The sequence below is a fragment of the Setaria viridis genome, chromosome 7 (genome assembly GCF_005286985.2).
Source record: "Setaria viridis chromosome 7, Setaria_viridis_v4.0, whole genome shotgun sequence".
Classification (NCBI taxonomy): Eukaryota; Viridiplantae; Streptophyta; class Magnoliopsida; order Poales; family Poaceae; genus Setaria; species Setaria viridis.
In genome coordinates, this window is record NC_048269.2 from 26,856,309 (window position 1) to 26,873,249 (window position 16,941).

Genomic DNA, 16,941 nt, shown 5'->3' on the forward strand with positions numbered 1-16,941 from the left:
GAAATTGTGGTTTTCCGGTACTTGAGATGTACTAATTAACTGCCAAATTCAGGGCTCCGAGAATAAGCGGGAAATGAAAGTCACACAAATTTTTTACATGAGAAAATCTAGTTCACATAAGTAGAAAATCTTTATCTTTAAAGAACTTTTCTACTCATATGATAACACGTTTTAGCGTTATAAGTCTATTGATTTTTCACACTTAATAATAGGCTATTTTCGCTAGCGATTGCTTCTTCTACAGGTTAGTGTCAGCTTAAAGGAGGTCCGGGGACCATCCCACTTTGGTTGTGGAAGCGTTAAACAACAATTGGATAGATATGGACAACGGTTTGACTGATACATTTGTTATGGAGTTATGATCTTGGTGGCTTGGATCTGCAAGTGCCGGCAAACGTTACAACTACGAGGAAGTGACATATGAAAAAAAATAAAATAAAGTACCTCTTCAAGTTCGAACTCTTAATTACATACAAAATCAAATAGGGTGCATCAATTCAAATATATATAGAAATAGGCAATAAAGCCACTTGTTTCTATCTATTATTTTGTCGTTTGTTACAGAGAAATCTGTCCATTAGCCAACCACGTCTACTTCCTCCAAAATTAACTTGTTCAAAGCTTTCTTGCATGCTATATTCCTATCACACGGCTACCACTGGTCGCTCCTCATTGGATTATCACTTAGCTAACGATCATTGCTACCCGCATCAGTGAAAGAATCATCTTAGGAGGTGTGGTCTACTGGGTAGCAGAACATGAATGACCCAGGGCGAGGAAGTGTTTCAACCTGTAGAGGAATGCCTTAGCTTGTTCATCTTTCAATTGCGTGGCGAGGCAGCATCGTATTTCATATAATCACATCCAATGTTGCCTTGAAATCAGGTGGTTTTGGATGGACGGGTACGGTAGTCATCATGTCTCGTCATGTACTGGTGGATTCGCTATGGATGCATGTGTTTGATTGCTTGAATGTAATTTTGTAGAGTTGCATCGTATATTTGGATAAGCGGAAGCACAATGAGTGGATGCCTCATCCTAAAAAGTATAATGTTTGGTTGGTTGCATCAAAGATGCAATGACCCTATATTTTACGGATGCAATAACCATAAAAAATTCAAATTTTGACTAATTTTGAAAATTGTAATATTGCAATTTGAGTTCTTAGCCATCCACCGGTACCTATGATGATGTGGTTATCGATAAATTTCCTTAACAAGTAAGACAATGATGTTCTCTATACTTATTCATTTCTCTCTTGAACAATTTTAGTCATCCCACCACTGAAAAACCGAGAGCATGTTTAGATCTTGACTAAAATTATTGCACTCCTTCGTCAAACATTGCCTAAGCAATAATACTGTTGGTTCATGGCCGAGTTCCAAAAGGCAATACAGAGACTTGCAAAAAACCAAGCACGCACTGTCTCCTGTGTCCCATGGCCTCAGAAGATCCTCGTCCTGCTCCACCGTTCGTTCCCTCGAACTACTCAGATCTCCCCCGGTCAGACATTTCCTCGACGGCCCACAGTGACAGCGGAAAGACCACAGCAGCAACAGTGAAATTCGCCGCCTCCGTGATGCCTTTCGTCCCTTCCCCTCCCGCGTCGTCTTTTATCCCTCCCGTGGCGCGAACAGCGCACGCCCGTCGGATCCGCCGCTCCCCCCCCCCGTCGCCGCGCCACGCGTCCCCCCGGAACCATCCTCCCAGCCAGAGCCAGGGCGGGGCCGTCCTCTACTCCTCTGGTTGGTGCTCTCGCCCTCGTCCTCCGCTGGCATCCTGCGCTGGCATGCAAGGTTGAGGTTGCTGTAGCGACGCTGACGACGTGAGGGCTCGGCCGCTCGTACCCGCTGGCTGGGGCGCCGGGACGTGACGGGGCCTGTGCCAGGCTTTGGCCCCGGAAACAGCACGAGCCTACCCGCGCAGGCGCAGGGGCAGGGCAGGCAGGGCTATCGGTTCGTTGTAGCCTGACATGGGGAGGGTGGCGTGAGCGCGCGAAAGGCAGTGCAGAGCCGCTGCGCGCCAGGGCGAGGACGAGGAGAGGACGGTCACGTGGACGGACTGCCGGATTCCTGCTTGCGTTGCCTCCGCTGGCATGTGGGTCCTTGCTTGGATGGATTCCCGTTGCTTGCTGAGATGGCGTCACATATCTGTCTGGGCCTTCCTGTTGTTGGGGTCTCTGCCCGGCCGGCAGCCCAGTCGATGGTTTAGATGGGCTGCATCCTGCGAGGCCCAATACGCCTTCAATTTCAAGGGGGAAAAAAAAGAGGGTGCACTTTAGTAATATTTTTTTAAATAAAGTCGTCGATAAAGGGTAAAAGGGGAACCTGGTTGACCACCATGATCTCTAACTTCGATAGTGGCCGTGCGGGTCGTCCTTGACCTGTTTGCTACCAAACTTGTAGTACGCGACGCAATGATCGTGATTCGTGGCAGACGACGAGGGGTACGATTAAAGGTTTGGCTTTGCTGCTTACGATGGATTAGTTTCCGTCACGAAAGGCGGGAGCCATCATTCCAGATGGCCTGTTTGACAGTTTGAGCGATCCTCGTTGGCCGCGGCGGCGGCCTCGGTATTTCCAAAAGCTGTTGCCGCTGGCGCAAGCGACAGCCAAATCTAAGCCAATTCGAGCGCTAATGAGTAGCAGCACTGCGGGTGTTCTGTTGGCGCAGACCATGAGCGCCACTTCGTTTGGTCCCTGGCCATTGCCTGATCCTTGCGTACAGACGGTCGAGTGGTACCACAGCCAGAGCATAAGATAACATAGTGCTAATCAACTACTACTTTGTCTATTAATTTGGATAATAGTTCTGACTTTTGAGTAAGCCAAGCAAAGCCTGCTCGGCTACTCTTCAGAACTACAGTACTTCTGTTAATAAAAAAAATCTTCAGAACTACGTTGCTGAGTGCGAGTGTGCTCTTGTATTCTGATGTCTTTCTTCGCAGGGTGTACTTTTATCCCGGCTCAATATATAGAAAGTGTAGAACCCCTTTCATCTGAAAAGAAAAGGAGATGCCGCCGCCACGCCATCATGTCCTGCGGTAAAGGTGGAAAGAAATACAGGCGGCAGCGGCGGGAGCTATCCCCGGCTGACCTCGAACCCGAAGTTCGGTGGCTCGAGAAAGAAAGGCTGACGACCCTGTAGACTCAAAAACAGTCGTGTTACAAACTTACAACAACTCGGTCTGGGATTTTGGCTTGCTGACGGACTGGGCCTCATCTCATCTGACCCTGACTGGTAGTGTGGTTGTGCTTGTGCCGACGCCAAAAGCACAAAGCAGCAAGGGGACGTGGTGCCCAGCCCACGGAGCTCAGGCAATCTGGGCGTGATCGCCGTCAGCGAGCCGGCTGTCTCTGCCGGCGACAAAACTTGAGCCGTGGATGGTGGTCGCGTCACCCGTATCCTCCCAAACTCCCAAGTCCCAACCACCTCATGGACTCTACCATAGTACCATCCACACCCCCACCTGCCCGTCGCCGTCGCGCACGCCCCAAATCCGCCGCGCTGTGCTGTAACATTGCAGTCCCCTGATGTTGATTGGGCCCATCACTGCGGGTTATGAGGATATAAGAGGGCGTTTCGTGGTCTGATTCGATTTCAGTCCATCATGTTTCAGGATGTAAGGGCTTGTGGGCTATGTGCCTTTGTCAAACAGGCAAACAGCATAGCATGGCGCCATGGCCTTGCTTCCCCAAAAGAACAACTCCTTTTTGGTAAAATCGACCATGAGGTAAGTTCAGGCACTCGGTTCTAACTGGGTCAGCAACTCAGCACACACGAACAATCTTAACAAATAAAGTCTGAGCGCCTCCTGTGCTCAGAAGTTCTACACGAGGTAGCATGCTGATAGTGGCAGTGATACCATGCTATGAGCCTATGACACATCGGCGTCTCAATGTCCACAACCACAAGCATGAAGGTAGATTGCAAGATCACGGAATGACAGTGATACCAACAGCAAATTCAGAGAGGCCTCGAGATACACACTGACGCGCTAGACAGTCACGTCAGACGAGTAAATCAGACGCTTGAGACGACCTGCTGGATAACGAGATCAAATTCTGCAGGAAAGAAATTGTCGGTGGCATAAAAATGACATCAAGCAAGAGAGAGGCATGAACAAATTTGCATCTGCAAAGCACAACCTGCCAATGCCAATTTATACTTTTCATTTCTGCATGCACATATGATACTAGGACATGAAATTTTGTACAATGCCCAGAAGATAAATTCCCTGCCTCCATGAATCACGGTTTCCTTTTGGGCATTTTTACGCGTTCATACACTGGTAAATCGAACGTGAATTGGATTTCTTTCCCCCAATCAGAAATTTGTCTTTTAAAATCTTCTCAAATGTTGGATCGTCAGAAACTTTAAAAGGTGGGAAATAGTGCTCCCCCTATATTGAATTAGCAATTGGTTGGATGAAGCTACTCCTGTTGATATTGGTCGGGCTCTATTTCAGTTCGCTGGCATCAGAAATGGTGGGATGTATTGTGACTTGTGAATGGACATCGCCTTACGAAGTTACGATCACTGAAATGGATGAAATTGCTACGGTCAGATTGTTGGTCTATGAAAAAAAAACTTGGTACAATTCTTGAAGGAATAAAACCGGTGTAGTGTCAGTTTTAGTTCCAGGTTTCACTGAATCTGACAATGCAGTAAACATGTGGTGGTATTTGGGCTCCAGAAATGAACAAGATGAGCCTTTTCATTCGATATCCTCAGTCATATACAATGACTTGGCAATATGCTCATGCGCAACATCGAATTTCATACACACTGCCTGCAAATTAGAACAACAAGCGGCACCCAGATCTCAAGTTTTGATGCCACAAAATAGTTTCATAACATGAAGCACCTGAAACTTTCGGAGATAAATCAGCTCCCGATGGCCAAGGAGAGAAACATTTCAGCCTATTCGCTTCAGCTTATCAGCCACCAAACAGTGTTTTTCTCTCACAACAAATCAGCCATTTCAGCTTTTCAGCCGGCTTATAAATCCAGCCGAACATGGCGATTGGTTTGAATCAGTGTTCTTTCTCAATAACATTCCATAGGTTTGGATTCGCACGATTAGGTGATGGACACAAACGACCTCTCGCTCGGCGACGGTGCAGCCAGCGTGCCCGACGACGGGGACAAGCTCCCGGAGGAGGGGCAAAGTAGCAGAGAGACATAGCGGCGGTGGTGGAACGGAGTAGTAAGGGGTGCGGCAGGGGAGAAACGGCGAGGAAGAGGAAGGGAGGAGCCATAGGAGGATCGGAACCCGTTCGCCGGTGATGATATGGCTGCTGCCGTCGCCGTAGCGAAAGGGCATCGGCAACCGAAAAGGCAACTTTGAAAAAAAAAATCAGGATCTCGCGATCCAAAATAGGGGATCTTAGTAAACAGTAAGGGTGTTTGTATAAATATTTGGATTGCGACTATTAATTGTAATCGAAATTAGCGGGTTTAATGTAAATAGTTGGATCGCGATCGGGTTTCTGCAAAACCCCCTCTTCTCAGGCACCGGCGGCGAGTCCACGACACACCGTCCAGTCCCCATTCCGCCGCGGCGACCTCGCCCGCGCCCTGGGCGGCGCCTCGCCGTCTTCTCCCGCGCCACGCCGCCGTATCCACGGCCCGGATTCGCCGCTGCGGCGACACCTTATCCCTCACCGATCTCTTCTTCCGCCGCTTGTGCCCCAGCCCACTGAGCTGAGGCAATCTGGGCGTGATTGCCGTCAGCTAACCGGCTGTGTGTGCCGGCGTCACCAGATCCTCCCAAACTCCCAACCACCTCTTGGATTCTACCACACGTCCACACCTCCAAAGCCGCAGCGCCGCCCGTTCCGCTAACTCCGCTCGCGCCGTGCTGTGCCCAACTGCCGCCCCTGCGCACCGCAGCCCGGTGGTTAGTTATGGTGACTGGGCTCATCGCTGTGGGCTGTGAGCACTGCATTACTCCACAAACAGTCGAGTTAATTAGCTTTTCATACATTCTGTTGAAGTGCTAAATCTATGTATTTCTTTTATGTTTCCTTGCAGTCATTTCACTACTGCAAGTACAGACGGGATGAAAACCAGTTGTATATCTTTGCTGATGACAGTGTTCCCAGATGGGTTACAGAAGCTCAACACATAGATTTTGACACTATGGCTGGAGCTGATAAGTTTGGGAATATCTATTTTGCTCGTCTTCCTCAGGATATCTCAGATGAGATTGAAGAAGACCCAACTGGAGGAAAGATTAAATGGGAGCAAGGGAAGTTAAATGGTGCCCCTAACAAAGTGGAGGAAATCGTGCAGTTTCATGTTGGTGATGTTGTCACAAGTTTGCAGAAGGCCTCTTTAATTCCTGGTGGAGGTGAATGTCTTATTTACGGAACTGTGATGGGCAGTGTGGGAGCACTGCTCGCATTCACCTCCAGGGAAGATGTTGACTTCTTCTCTCACTTGGAGATGCATCTCCGTCAGGAGCATCCACCATTATGTGGAAGAGATCATTTGGCTTACAGATCTGCTTATTTTCAGTGAAGGTAATTTTTTTCTGACCTTTCTTTAAACAATATTAATACACTGTCAGGATATTGATCACAAGATGTTTCGTATCAGATAGCATATGTTTCACATTAGTGCATGAAATTTCTTTGGATGTCATTACAGCTGAACTGCGGAGACAGTTTGAAGCACACTGTTACTGATGAATTTTGTTCTGTCACAAGATGTGAATGGATGCGGCCCCTGATCTTAGGAGGGGCTCCCTCTTCTTCCTCCTCCCCTCCCTTCTCTTCTTCTTCTTCCTAAAAATCATGGAGGAGCTGGGGCTCCATTATCCAAGCGGCGGTAGGGGGGCTTTGAGCCCCGCCTGCCCCATCGCTAGATCCGCCCCTGGATGTGATAGATGGTGATCTCTGCGAGCAGTATCCATCCCTATCAGCTGATATGCAGAGGAAGATTGCTGATGTGCTCGACAGAACTCCTGGTGAAATCCTGAAGAAGCTAGAAGACGTCAGGAACAAAATCATCTAAGCCCACGGTGTAGTTTGAAAGAAATAGGCAGCGGCAATACAACCGTCTGGTCCTCGATACTTCAAGAATTGCATCCAGTTTGAGCTGTTGCAGTTCTTCAAGATGTGATGCGGCCATTCAACAAGTTCCGAGCAAGCTTGCGATTTGGTTCCTTTCTCATGCTAACTGGTCCAGTCTGCATTTTAGAGCTAATCAAGCATTGTTTACACTACTGCGCTGTATCCCTTAGATCAGCTTTCAGCTGATGTCTGACTATTTGTCGCTTGGCTTGATGTAATTGAAGTTATTCCTGTTGGATGCTTAGTCGGTAGCTACCTTGCTAATGTACCATAGAAGTTTTTCGACCTGTTAGATGCCTCAGTGCCATCCCTCTCATCAGATTGTTAAGCCGATGGAATCCTTAACTGCTATACATCTTCTCGAATCTTGCATTATATTCAGAACTTTTACTTTCAATTTAAGTTTCTTCCATTTTCTACTGTGTGCATGCGTGTTGTTTTTGGGTGTGCCCAGCTCATACGCATAAAATGATTTTATCTTCGTTTCAATTGCACTTGAAACAAATGATTTGCTCTTATGCATTGTTCAACATCATAAGCAACCAGCACGATGGGTAGAATGCCAATCAAGTTAATGTTCACAGCGGGGCAAACGAAATTTAGTGGAAAGAAAGTGAAAAAAACAGTATTACAAGCTCCAATAGCCTAGGCATTCATCAGGCCACGTGTTACCAGCTCCAATAGTGTAGACATTTTTCAGGAAAAGCTCAAAAGCTACATCTCAGATAAACAAGCCAAACAGGTCCTGAAAGAAGCATACAAAATTGCATAACTAATAATTAAAGCCCATCAAACCCAGATACAGGCCAGCATCAATATAGAGAATCAGAGATACATGCTCCAAGCTTAATCAGAATTTACCAGTAGCATGGCGCATTCAATCTCATCCGGCCTTCGTTTATACTGTACTTATATACAGGACGGCTATGCCATCTCAATCATTTCGCGAAGAGGACTCTTCAATGTTTTATCTAAAAAGGCTTTGAGAAAGCTAGCTTCAGAGAGGAGATGTCCAAGACTATCATTAGAGCTAAACCCTCTCTGAAGGCCTTCTTAACCCCTTGGTTGTGTAATCTCAATTAGCTTTCTTTCCTGCTTTTTTCTTTGGGCCTTCGGCCTTGTACATGTACATATCTTTTACATATATAAAATAAAAAAGATCTAGAGGTCTGCTGTTTCATAAAAAAAAAGGCTTTGAGAATGTCTCTATCTTGGAGCTCCCTGCAGATTTCGATAAGCGGCAATTATATCACAGGTAAAGTGAGAGGAAATGTTTTTTTTCCAGTTGAAGTGTAGCCCAAAAGTACAGTCTACATAGTTCAGTTAAGTGAAAGCAATAGCCAGAATGGTGACGTAGACAGAGCACAAATCTTTTTAGCAAGATCCTTCAAAGCCTCTTCAGGATCGCCCGCAGCCATGCCCGACAGCGTGAGCGCTCAAGCACGTGTCTCTTTCTCGGCTCAGATATGGAGATGGCAGATGGAGCGGGTACCCTTGCTGCGGGAGAGCTATCTCGTGCTGCCTATGGCCCGAGTGGGGATGGATAGCTCTCCGGGCTGCGGCGGACGTCGAGGATGGCGTAAGGGCCGGAGCACGAGTCGACGAGGAGACAGAGCGGCAAACTAGGGTCCAATTTGTAAATAATCCAAATCAGGGGGGTATTTTTAAATAATCAGATCGCGAATAATCGCGATCCAAAATCAGGGGGCTATCTAAAAATATTTAGGGCCTACCTGTAAAAAGTCGAGCCAGCGACATGGCCGCCTGCGAGGTGGCGCCGCCGCCGCCGCCATGGGCCCGTGTGAGCCCCCGACAAGTTCCCGCGTGCATCCGCTGGCTCCAGCTCCCCTCTCGCGCCGCCGATGGCTCTGGCTCCTCCAGGGATGCCGTGGTGGCCTGAGACTGATGAGCCTACAGCTCGGCGCTGCGGCGCCCGCGCGCGGACGGCGGAGGCGCTGGTGGTGGTGCGGGCCGCGGGTGGCGTTTGCTCGTCGCTAGCCCTGGCATTGCAGAGTGGGTAGGGCTGGCAGCTTCCTCTTCTTCACCGATGTCTTGGCTACTGTCTTGGGCTTCGGCTCCGGCTCCGGCTCCAGCCCCGGCTTCGCTCCTGGTCCCATTACACTTGCAGCGAGTATGTCTGGTGGTCCGCCGACGGCAGGTGGTGCTCGCAGCTGCGCACGGACTGCTTTGCTTTTATAATGCACTCCCAAGTCCCACAACCAACAGTCCAACATGCTACAGGTTGTAGAATGTATCCGCACATACAGTCGACCTGACAGGCTGACACATTGTAAAATGTATTAATTTCCATCAAGAGATTCAAGAGTAGTTTCTTCATGAGGTACTCTCAACTACGTGTTCATATAACAGGCGATCATAAAGTTTATTGATTCAGTAATCTCTTGTACAACATGGCAATGAAGGAGGACAAAGAATTCCACAACTGCAGAGCCCCTATAGCTCAAACACAGGCCTGCTCCAAGCTTGACCAAGAATAATTGGTAGCTTGGGGGATTCAATCTCATCCCACCTTTATTTATGTTCTATCTACTAGTATACAAACACTAACAAGATCATGGTTTTCCAAGGAGAGATGGGCGGAATGCGTGGCTTTGTACCATCTCAATCCTTTCGCGAGGATCTTTCATCGTTTCATCCCTCAAGGCTTGGAGAATGTCTCTTGCTGGGAGCTCCCTGCAAATTTTGATATGTCAAGTATAATATATCAGAAGAGTAACATGAAGCAGCTAAAGGCATGAGTGAGAAGTGTTACCTTTTCACTTGGGCTGCAGCCCTCACTCCTCAAGCACACCGTCAATTCTCCAGTTATGCAGCCTCTTCAGGATTGGGTATAGTTCAGCAGGAGCAACTTGTTTGTTTTCTTCTGGGTGTTGCACACTTAAGCTGGGTCGACTAAGCAGCTCAAAAAATGCACCAACGGCAGAGATACCCTGTCCGATGGAACGAGAAAACGATCATGGTGAAACACACCATGTTAAAAGGAAAATGAACAGTTGCAAAGTCAGGGTTGTGAGATATCCAGGAAGCTTTGACATCTACTTTAATATTCGCCTTTCAACATTTGTCAAAGATATTCCCAAAATAAAGTTGAATGGAATAAAGAACATGGTTATATTATTACCTGAATCATTCCCTTTCCCCTGAGACTATCACCCATGTCAGGACTCAACTCTCCCTTGGCAAGCATTTGTCCATACCATACTCTGTGACCTTTTAGGAAAATTACATATGTGTTAGCCAGCAGAGGACCAGCAAGTTTCTCAGGTTGTTCTGTTAGCACGTGAGTAATGAATATCATCTCTGATGTGCAATGAGCAAAATATACTGATTTGCTTGTTGCACTCTCATTTGGTAAAGCTGTCACCATTCCTGAAACATAAAGAGAAATATGGTGAAACGGAAACTCACAAAATGTAGTAAAACAAAGTAGAACATACTATCCCATTTGTGTCCACGGCCATTTATGACAAATACAATGTTGAGTCAAAGAATGGAGATTATCAGAAAGTAAGTAGCAACTATTTAACTTTATATCCCTATTTCAAGATTTTCCAATTCGATTGTTTTTTTCTCTTAAAATTCTAAGGTACCCTTCTGATTTTAGTGTACCCACCCTGCCACCCATACTCTATTAAGGCAAGAGGTCATGGTAATGGCCAGATGGGTGACTGTTAAACAGATCGACTAAACTTTAAACATAAAAGACTTTCATGGGTCGGCGGAATGCCTACTGTTTGTTCCTCGAAAAAAAATTCTTCCTCCAGTACTGAGTGCTCATGAGTGGAGGGTGTTCATATAACAGGCACTTAATAACATTTATTCAGTGATCTGTTGTACAACTGGCAATGAAGAACTACCTGGAGAATTACAGAGTCAGCAAGCACAGGACAGGCAAGTTTCTCAAGTTATTAATGTATATTTTGCTCGTTACACTCTGGTTTATGAAAGCTGAAATCACTCCTGCAACATAAAGAGAAAATATATTGACACATGAGAAGTCACCAGTGTAGCATTTACAAATGCTAATTTCCAATAAGATCTTCTATTCTTGAAAAATGAAGCAAGGAGAATCTCTTAAGCATTTTTTTTCTCAGTAGTAAAACAATATCTACAGATTCAATTATCTCTTTGTACAAAACTAAGGCCCCGTTTGGATACACAATGTTAAACTTTAGCACAGTGCTAAATTTTAGCATCCTCAAATAGAGTGTTAAAGTTTAGCACTTGAGGTTGTTTGGATACAGTGCTAAAGTTTAGCACATTGGGTGAGAAATGACTACATTGCCCTCATTTATGACTGGCTTGGGGAAAAGTGGAGAGGAGAGAGAGGGGGGCAGCACGGGAAAAAATGAGCTTGGGACCACTTTTAGCACCCATTAGCACCTTTTAGTATCCCTTGGGTGTGTTAAAGAAAATGGGGGTGCTAAACTTTAGCACACCCCTTTTAGCACCCCTGTTTGGGAGTCCAAGTGCTAAAAGGTGCTAAAAAGTGGGGTGCTAAAGTTTAGCACCCCCTCTCCAAACAGGGCCTAATAGTTAAACGACTATAGTGGTCTAGCCCCCCGGCCATATTGATGGCTTAATATCTGTGCAAATGAGGATTCGAACCGTGGTTGCTCTCCACTCCAGAATGAGCTAGCCAACCAGGCTAGAGCCCATTTACACAACTAATAGTTATCAAACTCACATATAGGCAGAATCAATACAGAGATACATGCTACAAGCATTATCAGAAATTACCAGTAGCATGGCACATTCAACTCATCCAACCTTCATTTATATTGTATACTCATATACAGGACGACTAAGGCCATGGTTTTTGAAGAAAGATGGGCGGCAGAGTGCATGGTTATGCCATCCCAATCATTTCCCGAAGGGCACTCCTCATTGTTTGATCTCAAAAGGCGTCGAGAATGTCTGTAGCTTGAAGCTCCCTGCAGATTTCGATAAGCGGAAATTATCTCACAAGCCCAGGCCCAAGTGAGAAGGAAATGAATTTTTCAGTTGAACTGCAGCCCAACAGTACAGTACACTGTATATGGTTCAATTAAGGTCCTGTTTGTTTTCCTAGAATTGAAACTCATTCCATGAATCATTCTAGCAATTAGATTCTATAGGAAATGGATTCGTAGAATTTGATTCAATTGAATTTTCTTGTAAGTTTTTCTTAGAATTAAATTCCAAATGTTGTTTGGATGCATTATTAGTAATATATGAAGTTTCCACCATCCAGTTGAATACCGCTTTCTCTCTCTCATCCTTCTAAGCTGCTTCTCTCTCATACGAACTCTCACCTCTCTCTCTCTCATCCGAACTATCACCTCTCTCTCTCTCTTCCGAACTCAGTACACCAGTAATTTGAATGTATCTAAACATAGTATCCTTCCAACCAGGTAAACATAGTATCCTTCATATAGTTGAAGCCACAAATTATTACAAGGCAATGCAAGTTCAATAGACATTATCCATCACTTGATAGTATAATTTATAGATGAACTAATTTTTTCACTTCTTGAGCTGTTTTAGGAGCCACCTCTTCCTCATCTTCTCTGGAAGCGCCAACAGAGACTCATACTTGCGTGCATCACCGGTCAGGATATCAAATAGGTCCAACAAAGTGTCTTCATCCAATCCTTGTACTTCATTCAGTGTGTCTAGAATTTCTTTTGATGTTGGGCCTTTAAGGGCTTCCTTCTTAAGTGCTTCAGCGAACTTGTCCATTTTTTCAGCTATCATAGAGGTAAAAGAGTCACCTGACCGTTGCCTCTTTAAACTTTCTGAAGTTGCCGATGATGTGGGCTCTTTGTTACTAAGATCTTCCTTACTCATGTCTTTTGAGCTCTCAGCTGCAGTCCTTGCCGCTTCACCGGTAGCATGGTCTTTGCCAAACACCAAGCTAATTGAGTCCCAGTACAAGATAGTCTTGTGCCTATACCCAGAAGCTTCTTTGTTTTTCTACAAAAAACAAATGGTTAACACATGTATATCCAACCTAAACTCTGTTTTATACTGCAGAGATAACACTGCAGAGATAATGATGATATTTTGTAAAGCAAGTATATCTTCTGACTAAAATTGTAGGAGGACAACTACATTCTTAGATAACTAGAGCAAACAAGATGAGAAATCCCTACAACCATTTCAGTACCCCACCATCCAATGTTGAATTGCTGCAGATGCTTGAGACCCAAATAATCCTAACGACTGTCATCAGCAGGAAAAGGTTCAGACGTGCCATGTTTAGGAAGGAAGGATGGTCAAACCAAATAAGGTGGTTCAGAAAAGAACAGGACCTTGACCCATTGGTTCTATAAACCTTTTAGGTTTTCAAATGCATGTCAATGTAACCAGTAGAATTAGCCTATTAGGAGGACACACAAAAGGAAATAAGACCTAAAAGGTAACTAGTGGTATTAGCCTATTAGCCAAATAAGCCCCAAAGGAAGATGAAAGTAAAAGGGAACTGTTTCAAATTGACAGTCAATCAGAGGAGACACAATGATAAATCCCTAGAACCATTCCACTCCCCCCCCCCACAATCCAATTCTTATGTTAAAGACCCAAATAATTCCCTCCACTGTTATGACTAAAGAAGGTTCAGGAGTGCCATTTGCACTGACACAGGACACAGGATGGTCAAACCATGCATGTGAGCAGGTTCAGATAGGAACAAGAACTTGGTCAGTTATCCTAGAAATTATTCAAACATCCACATGCACATGACAAGGGAATCAATAGCATCAGCCTATTAAGGGCTCATTTGCATCAAACCAGTGTGTAGTTCACTCTGAATTTTTTATACACTCTAAAATTGTGGATTGCACACTGTACAGGTTGATTGCATCTGAAAAAAAGACTTGAATTACCCTTCCCCTACTGATAGACTGGACCAACCCATAAATACTGAGCTTATCAAACAGGTAGCATTATAGGTTAAATAACTCAAAAGCACAGAAGGCCATGTGGCAAATTTGGAAAACATATCATCGTGAACCTAACCTTTTACTAAAATAGATTCATAAGAGAAAGGTAACTTGAAAAACATACAAGGCACATATTGTTTCCCAGACAGCTAATGTGTCCCAAATATTTGGAGCAACTTCAGTAATACTTCAACATATTGATATTCAAATAACAAGTGACAGGCATCTTAAAAAGTCTACCCTGTTTTACTACATATTAGGTCTACCTTAACAAGTCTATCATGTTTACTACATAACAGCTCCTGGATTTTACTACGTATCAGGTCTACCCTGGATTTTACTGCATATCAGTTCTGAACTTAACACAAATTTAAGTAAATTAGTAGTTTTTGAAACTTACCATCACATATTCTTCCCATACAGAATCACTATCAACAGATATTTTATTTTTGTTCCAATCCTAACCAAATCCACTTGATTCCAGCATACCATTGATGATAGTGTAGTGTTTGTCAAAGGTCTTGTTCCTCGCCATGATATTGTCTCTTGAGATATCCACATTACACTTTTCTCGGACATTCTTGATAGCAGCTGTATAGACATGAGACTTCCACCCATTCTGGCATCTGCCACCCTTGTTATAGTACTCCACAAATGTGTCAAGAAGAGCCTTGTCCATGTCATCATTCCAAGAAATGTAACCCCTGCCCGAGCCTGACTTCTTACCCTTCACCCTTGTTATAGTAATCTGTTGCTTCCTATTCCTATACCTCCCTTGGTCAGCCAAAGGCACAAAAACATCAATGTGTGTACCATCTAATGCTCCAAGGCAATCTTCAAACCACTTCCACTTGGAATCCTCAGGTTCTATAGCTGATGGATCAGGAAGCTTGATAAATTCATGGTATAATGATAGAATACCTCTAAGCACCTCATTGAAGTGACGGCTGATTGGCTCAAATGACCATCCATATGAGCTACGAATCATCCTCATCTTAATGCCATGACCCACTACAAGCAAAAAGATTGCTACCTTTTCTTCTACCGACACATTCTTGTTATCACACATACCACATCTCTCACGTAAGATGGCACATAGGTCATAAAATGATCTCTTAGTTAGGCACAAACTATCATAGCAATAGACATTTGATCCTTAGTACAGATTTCTTAGCATTTGTTTGCGTGTAGCTACATCTCTCTCAGCCACTTCATCCGGATCAACGATATGTCTAGGTCTCTTACGCTGATACCAGTGCACAATCATGCTCATGACAACAGAAATAAATAAAGCAGCCATTCTTTTTCTCTTCTTCTTACGCATCTCTCTCATTTGCTCCATGCTTGTATTAACCAAGTTTATGTTGTTGTCAGGCATCTAAAGCACATATGCAAAAAGGAATGTTTTAATTTATCATCAAAAAGGTTCATAATTAACTAACTTAGCACCCAGCATTGGAAAAGAAATGAGGCCCATGTGCTGCAATAACCAGTAAACTAATTTATCTTTATGTGCTATGTGTTGTGTGCATGCTCAGGACTAGTGAAGAGCGGGACTAGCTGTTACTTGCAGACATTGTATTCAGGAAATTGAACTGAACATTTTTCCTTGGTTATTGTGCAACTGTGCAAGAGGTGTAAATCTTGCTGTAAATCATCCATTTCCTAAATGGCTCTGGTTATATTGGGAAAATAACCGTCAGTGTTGGTTTTCCTGCTCTACTAAACTGCCATGACCTGAACTATATATGGGAGCTAGTTTGGATAATGTTTTAATTTATCATCAAAATGCTACACTATTTTGGATAATCAGAAGATAAAAATAATCAGTTAACAAAAATGATACAGGCAAATAGTCAGTAAAAATGATACAGGCAAATAATCAGTTAACATTTTGGATAATCAGTAACTTCATGTGTTACAGTTTAATTAGTTAACAAAAAATAATACTGGCAAATAGTCTGAACTCTGGAGTGCCCCAATACCTAATCTAATTTCACTCTAGGAGATGCTCCAGGTTTGCACTAAAATGGTAACTTTCTAGTAGCTTACATAATAATCCTGCAGCCACTATGAAACTAAGCATCCACGATGGAAGGTGTCATATATTCCTACAAAATATTGGGGATAGGCACCAGGTGTACAATATAGTTTTTATTCAATGTCATCAGCTTGACACTGCCTGATTACAAAGCATACCACCATAAGTGAACAATCAGTTTGCTAAAAGTGAAGGAGCCTACTAGCTCTGAGCATTGCTGGCTCTTTTCAGTTTGCCGGTCCTATGTGAGTTTGTGTACCTGGCTGATTCAATTCAAGTAATCAATTGCCTGCTTTGTGCGTGCTTATCGCCAAAAGAAAAGAAATCATAAAGATGTGATTTTGATGCTTTTGGGGTGTAGCTTGGGTGTCCTAACTGCCCCTTTTATTTCTCTATAACCAATCGTGTTATCTCTAATTGTGGAAGCGACTAGGCATTTTTGCAGATTGAATTGAAGCGCAAATCTGATGGATTTAAGGTCTCTTTCTGTACTGGTGCTGTTCTAGCTTTATTTGTTGGTTGGGGAATGCAGAATTTATACTTGGTCTGTGAAATCTAATGCAGCTGAATCTGAAAAGGCTATCTAAGAAAATCTGTATGGTTTGCTAATATTTGAGTCTAGCTAAGTTTCCTATATCTAAATCTGGAGTGGTGAGGTCCACTAATCAGTGGACAGAATCTAAAACTTAGTTTCATCTCTCGCACACAGATATGTCCATAGCAGCCTCCTCTCTATCAAGTGTCAACTGGATCTTCTCCCACAGTCCAGGCCCACATATGACCTTAGCAGGAGAACAAAGCGTAGCAGCTGGCTTTTCTAACACAGGAGGAGATCTAGTCATTCAACCACGATGCACTACCTAATGAAGAGAACGAC

General features: G+C 44.3%; 2 protein-coding genes and 1 pseudogene across 2 annotated transcripts; 1 reads left to right on the top strand and 2 right to left on the bottom strand.

Annotated features, from left to right (window-relative positions):
- Nucleotides 1-5,296: 5,296 nt before the first annotated feature.
- Nucleotides 5,297-7,451, top strand: LOC117863010 (spliceosome-associated protein 130 A-like). The gene is made up of 3 exons (XM_034746578.2): nucleotides 5,297-5,937; nucleotides 6,037-6,518; nucleotides 6,873-7,451. Exons 2-3 carry the CDS (start codon nucleotides 6,145-6,147, stop codon nucleotides 7,018-7,020), a joined length of 522 nt encoding a protein of 173 aa, XP_034602469.1. The 5' UTR covers nucleotides 5,297-5,937; nucleotides 6,037-6,144; the 3' UTR covers nucleotides 7,021-7,451.
- Nucleotides 7,452-9,652: 2,201 nt separating this feature from the next.
- LOC117863366 (probable glycerol-3-phosphate dehydrogenase [NAD(+)] 1, cytosolic) lies at nucleotides 9,653-10,651 on the bottom strand. The gene is made up of 4 exons (XM_034747033.2): nucleotides 10,222-10,651; nucleotides 9,892-10,030; nucleotides 9,853-9,859; nucleotides 9,653-9,773 (listed from the first exon to the last, which is right to left on the bottom strand). The coding sequence occupies exons 1-4, from the start codon at nucleotides 10,465-10,467 to the stop codon at nucleotides 9,653-9,655; spliced, it is 513 nt and encodes a 170-aa protein (XP_034602924.1). The 5' UTR covers nucleotides 10,468-10,651.
- Nucleotides 10,652-12,586: 1,935 nt separating this feature from the next.
- On the bottom strand, nucleotides 12,587-15,017 carry LOC117864812 (uncharacterized; annotated as a pseudogene).
- Between the last annotated feature and the right edge of the window lie 1,924 nt (nucleotides 15,018-16,941).

Coding starts and splice junctions, on each gene's coding strand:
- LOC117863010 (XM_034746578.2), top strand. CDS start 6,145: ATGGCTGGAGCTGATAAGTTTGGGAATATCTATTTTGCTCGTCTTCCT. Junction 6,519..6,872: donor GCTTACAGATCTGCTTATTT/TCAGTGAAGGTA, acceptor CCCATCGCTAGA/TCCGCCCCTGGATGTGATAG.
- LOC117863366 (XM_034747033.2), bottom strand. CDS start 10,467: ATGGTGACAGCTTTACCAAATGAGAGTGCAACAAGCAAATCAGTATAT. Junction 10,031..10,221: donor GGGGAAAGGGAATGATTCAG/GTAATAATATAA, acceptor TCCATCGGACAG/GGTATCTCTGCCGTTGGTGC.